The 7,393-nt window shown below is 63.0% G+C and overlaps 1 protein-coding gene across 4 annotated transcripts in view; it reads right to left on the reverse strand.

Annotated features, from left to right (window-relative positions):
* The window catches only part of RASGEF1A (RasGEF domain family, member 1A), a 53,842-nt gene that overhangs the window by 20,736 nt on the left and 25,713 nt on the right, over positions 1-7,393 (reverse strand). For 2 of the 4 annotated variants that reach the window (XM_005861781.2, XM_005861784.2), the window contains exons 3-11: positions 6,663-6,785; positions 4,745-4,882; positions 4,156-4,377; positions 3,463-3,537; positions 2,912-3,004; positions 2,345-2,447; positions 2,186-2,265; positions 1,278-1,469; positions 12-462 (exon numbers count right to left, since the gene is read on the reverse strand). In XM_005861781.2, coding sequence (XP_005861843.1) covers positions 175-462; positions 1,278-1,469; positions 2,186-2,265; positions 2,345-2,447; positions 2,912-3,004; positions 3,463-3,537; positions 4,156-4,377; positions 4,745-4,882; positions 6,663-6,785 — 1,314 coding nt within the window. In that variant the 3' untranslated portion in view covers positions 12-174. Of the gene's footprint in view, positions 1-11; positions 463-1,277; positions 1,470-2,185; positions 2,266-2,344; positions 2,448-2,911; positions 3,005-3,462; positions 3,538-4,155; positions 4,378-4,744; positions 4,883-6,662; positions 6,786-7,393 lie in introns of those variants that run through there. The other 2 variants (XM_005861783.2, XM_005861782.2) reach the window with 2 other exon arrangements.

The following is a 7,393-nucleotide window of genomic DNA, read 5'->3' on the forward strand; positions in this document are numbered from 1 at the left end:
GGCGGGGGGGGGGGGGGGGGCGCGTCCACAGATCTCTGCTGTGGGAGGTCCCAGGCCCCGTGAGGCCCCGTGTTCCCAGCTACCTGCTCGGGGCCCTGCTTGGTGCCAGGTTCTGAGCACTGGCCCGAACCCGCCTGGCTCTCAAGTGGCCTCAGAGACTGGTCTCCTTTGTCCTTACCCTTCTTCTGTCCTCTGCCCACCACCCCCGCTCACAAACTCACCTGTGGCCGGGCTTCCCCTGTGTGGTGTGGGGATAGTGATCAGCCCCCCATGGAGACCAACAAGGGGGAGTCGGGGCCAGGTGCTGTGGGGGCTGCTGCCAGCCGGGGCGGCCTCACCTTCCTCGCTATAGATGGGCGCCGTAAGCAGGTAGTTCTGAATCTTCTTGTCCTTTTCAAAGGGACACTCCACCCGCGTCCAGGTCATGAACTCGTGGATCTGTCTGGAGATCTCCCAAAATTTCTGCAGGGGCAGAGGACAGCGGTGTCCCCGTCACCTCGGTCAGGGCCAGTGCTGCTCCCTGCCCGGCGCCAGCACCGGAGGCGGAGGCTCTACACAGCTGACTGCGTGGCCACGAGCACGTTGTGCAGCGTCAGAGCCAGCAGGCGTCCCAGAGCACACACCGTCCTGCCCTCCACCTGGGCCATCAGGCTGGCGGCAGGGTCTGTGCCTCCCCTGCTCAGGGACCCCAATAGGGCCTCACCCCTGACCCCGAGCTGAGGCAGGCAGCCCGGCCAGACCAGACAGCACCACCAATCTGAGCACGTCATGATGCCACTCTCTGGGGCCCGTGTGGGAATCCATAACCCCCTCCCACCCTGACCTGTGTGAGGTGAGCACTGGACACCCAGCTCCCCCTGCACCTCCCCAAGCGCCTTTGTCCTACCCTCCTGCCCTTGGCCAGACAGGCCTTTGCTTCCATCTGGAGTTCTGCTGCCTCCTCCTCCCTGCTCGAGTCCTTCTTACCTAAAGCCTTCCTGGTTCTCCCAGTGGGACCAGTGTCGGGACCAGTGTCCTGGGCGAATGGAGGTTCCTGTGGCTCCAGGCCCTATAACCAGGGCATTCACCCAGAAAGATGGGGCCAACCTCACAGCTCAAGGTCACATAGTGTGACCACCTTGGAGCTGCCAGTCCTACAGGTCCTCTGTGCAGGGCCATGGCCTTGCTGCTCTCCTGCACGGGTGGGTCCTGCCTGCCCTGGGCGGCCGGGAGGCCTGCCCTGCTCTGTGCTGGGACAGCCTGGCCCTCCCTCTGGGCCACAATGGGGCTGAACTCACCTTGAAGTTGATGTGCCCGTTGGGCAGGTGGTTGGTGTGGATTTTGTGCAGGAAGTAGATGTCCTTGACGAAAAGGTTGAACACAGGAATCACAATCTTCTCTCGGCTGCTGTTGGCCATCTGGGACCTCTGTGTGGCCCCCTGGAGGGCCGTGCGGTAGTTGCAGAAGTTGCTGGAAGGATCCATGTGGTGCTGTGTGCGGATGGGAGGGAGGGAGGGGGGAAGATGCATGTGGTGGGCAGCGCTTCCCCCACCCCCTTTGCAGAGCAGGGAGCCCGCTGATGAGGAAGGCACTTCCCCTCTGGGCAACTGGGACTGTCACCCAGAAAAGGCCTCCCTTCCAGGAGGGGGCCCAGAGGTGCCGGCTGAGCGCAGGGCCGTCTGGGTCTGGGTCTGAGCGTCACGGGAGAGCCGCAGAGAAGCCGCACAGCCCCCACGCCTCTTCCCTGCCCTGCTGGGCCTGCTCTCTCCTCCTTCCTTTCAAGCCCTCCTTTGCCCCCCTGCTTAGATCGACAACTCCCAACTCCGACCAGCTCCATAGACACACATTTGCAAAAAAACGAACTCTGTGATCAAATACATCTGGGCCAGGCTGTGCGTGAACTCACCCGTCAGCCCCCGGGCCACCCAGAGGGTCTAGTGCCGTGGAAAGTTGGGCCAGGAAAAGGCCCACGTCTGCTGAGTCAGCATCAACCACTGCAGGGCTCAGGGGCCCGTTTTTGTTTAACTCTTTAGCAACTACCCCCCCCCCCCCAGAAGCAGCTTTAGGCGATGCCAGATCTGACTGAAGGCAGGGCCGAGGACAGCCCAGCCCCAGCCTGCACTGCGGGCAGCAGGCCCTGAGCAAAGGGTACAGTGTGGTGGAGGCCCACCTCCTCAGGCCAACACAGGATGAGGCCGGTGCCTACCTCCAAGACATCGAACTTGGCCGTCTTAACTTTGGACCATGTTTTCTTCAGCCGAGCCACAGGACTGAGGTTCATGCCAGCTGCAGAGAAAAGCGAGGAGGGTCAGGGCAGGCAGGTGGGTCAGAGAGGAGCTGGGTGGGCAGCCGGCCGGACACTCACAGATGATGGCCATCATGGAGTTGAAGTTCCCGATGTTGAAACACTCCCGGGCCACGTCGATGAAGAACTCCAGCATGCGGGTCCGCTGCTTCTTCTTCACCACCTGCGGCAGCCAGCAGCCTCAGCGTGGGCCCCATGGGGGCCGCGCCCTCCACCACCCGCCCCTGAGGGCCTCTGGTTGGAGCTGCCCCAAGGCCCACAGAGCTGTCAGACCCGGGTGGGCAGGGGGGATGGGGGGTGGGCTGCAGAGGCAGGAAACACAGCTGTGGCGTGTCCGATGTGGGCAGGAGGATGGCGAGAGGACTGAGGGGCCCCGGATGAGCTCATAGACTGTGCTGGGCACAGGGTGCACTCCGTGATGGGTCTCCATCGCAATTTAAGGCATCACAGTCGGACGTGTGGGGGGCAGGGGGGCAGCAGCTCCAAGGCCCTGGCAATGGAGGCTCCTTATCTCCACTTGCAAATTGTCAACGTCTGAGGGGCAGGAGCACCTGAGCGTGTCTCGGGCAGCCCTGTGGGGGCGGGGAGGAGACGGCCACCCTGCCGTGGCTGCTGTGCGGTGCGTACCCGGCACACCTCGGTGGCCACCAGCATGCTGAGGCAGTTGAACCAGTTGTCGTAGGCCTCCAGGCTGTAGGTCTTGGTCAGGTCCCCTCGGCACTGGGGAGGACACAGCAGTTCACGGGAAGCCCAAGGACACTGCTGGCGCTGCTGCCCAGCCCTGGCCCAGGACGGAGGGGCAGGGACCTTGTCCCGAGGAGGAAACTGCAAGTGATAGTGAGTGGGGGCCACTGGACAGGTCCCCTCGGCCAGCCTGGGGCTCCACAATGCCCAGGGCTCGCCTTGGAGGCCAGGCTGGGTGCCCCAGCCCTGGGAATACGGGGCCCCCTCCCAGCATGCATCTCCCTGTGTGGCCTCCACTGACCCCCTGGAGCAGGCGCCAGGAAGCCAGACCACATCCATGGCTCAGACACTCCAGAGGAGCTCAGGCGAGCTGCGTGGGTCCAGGCCCACCCGCAGGCCAGCCCCTCACCCTGTGCTTGTCCCGAGAGTCCGTGTGGCTCCGCCCACCCTGCACGGGATGCGGGTCCAGGCCCACCCGCAGGCCCGCCCCTCACCCTGTGCTTGTCCCGAGAGTCCGTGTGGCTGACGATCTGCATCAGGTCCTGGGGCTGGATGCTGCTGACCCTCTCCTGGGGCAGGCGGGAGACAGCACGGGAGTGATCAGCCTCTGGCCTCGAGGCCCCCACTCGGCGTGCAGGACGTGTTCGGAGCAGCGGTCAGAACTAGTCTGCGGGCGTGTGCAAGGGCCCCTCCTTGATCCGAGCACCCCACCAGGGGGCAATCCCTGCCCGGGCCCCTCCACAAGCACCCCAGGGCCTGGAAGGCCCTCCTCTGGAGCGGAGGGAGCAGGGCTGCAAGGAGTGGGGTGGAAGCCTCGGGTCCGTGGCTGCCATGTACAGGGGACCTGCCCAGCCCGGGCACAGGCGGGATGAGGCGACAGGGTCGGAGAACTGGCTCGCCCCCTCGAAGCCCCTCACCTCCATCCTGGGGCCACTTTAGTCCTGGCCACCCTCCCCCTCCCCTTAACACAGGGCTGCTGTGCCCCCGGAGGCCTGGGGGCCAGGCACAGAGAAACCTGCTGTAGGTGGACACATCGGCCAGAGGCAGTGATCGGGGTCTCCTGACACCCTGCCCGCCCAGCAGGGAAGCCTGTGGTGCTGACACTGAGAAAGCTGTGGGGGCTCTCATGGCTCTGGACAAGCAGGAGTCCGCGCACCCAGCCCGCCCTGAGCGGCTCACGCACTGACCAGCTCAATGTGAGTCAGCTGCTGGGCCAGCACCAGGGGGTCGCAGCACACGCCCAGGATGTCCTTCTGAGAGGCCGGGGGCTTGGCCTTGAGGATGGGCCCTTTATCCACAGCCGGCGAGCGGAGCTTCTCCCGCAGCTCCTGCAGCTGGCTCCGGGCGGCCAGGGACAGCAGCAGGCTCTGCGTCAGCTGGGCAATGGCCTTCTTCACCGTGCCATTCTCCTGCGGGCAGGGAGCATGGAGGTGCCAGCACGGGCTGGCGAGACCACACCTCTCAGGAGGACCCGCCGCATCTCCGGGGACATACCCAACGCTGAGCCCACATACCCGACCCAAACCTGCCCTGAGCACCTAGGCCTGACGGAGTGGGGCACAGTGTGGGCCCCTCTGAGGCCCTCTGGACAGGTGGCTTAGCGGGCTGTGCGGTGAAGAAGGGATCTGAGGGCCAGAGCAGGGCCAAGCTGTCCCTAAGGAACCTTCACCTCTTCCGCGTGTACACACACATACACATACACACACACACACACACACACACACACACACACACACACACACACGGAGCTCCACCTGAGCCGAGGGAGGCCCTCACCTCATCACACTGCATGATCCGGTGGGTGATGGCCTTCAGTTCAGCCATGGCCTTCTCGTCCTGGAAGTCGCAGGGGAAGGCCTCTGTCCACTCCTTCAGCAGCTGCACAATCTTGGCTGAGAAGGACTTCAGCATGGCCTGGGGGTAGGCACAGGTGGGGCCGACCCACCAGAGTGAGTGACAAGACAACGAGTGGTAAACCGCCCCAGGCCCGCTGTGCTCGGCGGGACGACCCCCACAGGGCCACCGGCAGTTTGGTCATACCTGCGTTGTTGCGTATTCGCCTTGGGGACCCTGAGAAAGGAGATGCCTACCCAGCGGGCTCCTGGTAGCTAACTGGGCTCACATTTTTGAAAAACAGCCAGGCAATTATTTCTAAACGGGGGTCTCTCACGCAAGCCACACGTCAGGGAGAAGCCTACACTGAACTGCCCATCTGCACTGTGTTCCTGCCGTTGGAGCCAAGCCTTATAAAGGAGTTCCTGGAATCCTAGTTCAACCAACAGGACTGACACTTATCCCATCCAATCAGAGCTGCACAGCTATGTCTCCATTAGCACCAGTCAGAGCCGCTCCATTCCGGCCAATCAGGACAGTGCTTTTTGGACCAATCAAACTGTGATCTCCATTAGCACCAGTCAGAGCCGCTTCATTCAGGCCAATCAGGGCAGTGCTTTTTGGACCAATCAAACTGTGAGGATTTGGAGTTCTCATTTGCATAAGGACAGACCAATCAGGGACCAGGGGCGGGGAACTCTCTCTATATAAATCAGCTCCCTGTTGCTTGGGGGGCTTACCTTCCCCTTCCACTGGAGATTGTTTCCCTGGCTGGAGCTGAAACATCAATGACTGGCCAGAGCACCCAGAGCACCCAGAGCACCCAGAGCATGGCAGGGAGCAGCCCCAGCAGGCCCTGAGAGGGGGTTGTGGATGGAAGGAGGGGGATGTGGATGGAGAGAAGGGGGTTGTGGATGGAAGGACCTCACAGCCGTGCTGCTTCAAAACCGAGCTGTGACACTATCCTGAGCTGGCCCACAGCTGTGCTGTAGCCACAGCCATGCTGTTTCATAATTGAGTTACTTGCACTGAATAAAGTTTCCTTCTTTGCCACACCCCTAATTAGAGATTCGAGTTGGCATTGAATTGGTGCCAAGGACCATCAATTGACACCCTTAAGGTAGTTCTCTTTTTCACTTAAGTGAACTCATTTTCAGAAACTCCAGGCTTCGGCCCATGTCTGTCCCCATCATGCCCACAGCACCCGGGACAGCCCCTCTCAAGAGGAGACTCAGAAGGCCCAGCTTCACAGGCCTCTCCCCCAAACCCTGCCAAGCACAGCCTCCGGGAAGGTGGAGGGAGGGTCATCAGTCCCCGGTCAGGGGTCAGGCCCGCTCTGCGCAGCCCCAGGAGGCCCTGCCAGCTGGCTGACAGCTTGTCTGCCACCCTCTGCACCAGACCCTGGGCTTCTAACACCTCACCTAAGACCCAGGGCCTCGGAGCTGCGGTGTCTTCACCATCCTGACTGCCCACAGCCTGGCTGTGTCAGAAGGGACAACAGTGGCAAACGGCCCTGTTTGAGTCGCTGAGAACTCCCAGGAGCAGACCCCAGCCTGAGGGTGCTGCACCCCACCCCCTAGAGGAGGCAGGGACCCAGGCCCCTCTGGCTTCTTTTGCACCAATGGAGCCAGGCCTCCACTGAGGGGTACTGGCCCTGAGCAGGAGAGGGGGTCGGGGGTGAATGCCCACCACAGCAGTTATGCCAGCACCCTGGGAGGCGAGCACACCCCAGGACATCAGGGAGGGCCCGGCCAGGCTCAGCCAGATGCTGCCAGCTGGCGCTCAGCATGCTTCTCTTGGAGGAGGCGCGGGGGGCAGCCAGGGGCACCGGACAGGTAGCATCGGGTCAGCACGCCTTTACCTTCTCAGACCCGGCCTCCAGCTGCTGCCTCTGCTCCAGGTAGATCTGCCCCACACGGGCCAGCAGGTCATGCGGGGGCATGAAGACCCGGGAGCTCAAGAGAAACGTGAAGATGTATGTTCTCTGAAGAAGAAGGAAAGGAGAGGGAGAGAGGGTGAAGTGTGGGTCAAGCCTGGTGGGGCCCAAGCCTGCTGCTCCCCTCGGCCCTGCTGGCTCCCAAGCCCAGCATCGCCAGGCAGCGGCCGTGGTTCCGCGTGGCGTACTTCACCGTGGATGCCCGTGGATGCCCGTGGATGCCCGTGGATGCGAGGCACAGATCACCCCACTTCGCAGCGGCTCACGGCCTCCCCAGTGAGCTCAGCTCCCAGCAGTCTCACCCCACGGGCTTCTCCTCACCCTCCGTCCCACCCCAAGATGGGCGCTAACCACCAGCCTTGGTTGGCAGGACTCTCCAGGCCTGGGCGAGCCTGCTGCCCAGCCCACCGTGCTCCCTGGCCTGGCTCCAAGCCTGCTTCTTCTTCTCACCCTCACTGGGCTGCCCGTGGGCCCGGCTGATGGGAGGGGGGTGGGGCCTGTACCTCTGTCAGGGACTGTTGCCAGGCCCTGTACAGTCACTAACCAGCAGTGGGCTTGTGCCAGCCGCCACGCCGAGGCCCTGTTCCACCCCCATGCACCTTACCACCCGCTCTGCAGTGCAGGCTCGGAGGGTTCCTCAGATCTGGGCTGAAGGG

This window comes from Myotis brandtii, unplaced genomic scaffold, assembly GCF_000412655.1.
Source record: "Myotis brandtii unplaced genomic scaffold, ASM41265v1 scaffold1563, whole genome shotgun sequence".
NCBI classification, from domain to species: Eukaryota; Metazoa; Chordata; class Mammalia; order Chiroptera; family Vespertilionidae; genus Myotis; species Myotis brandtii.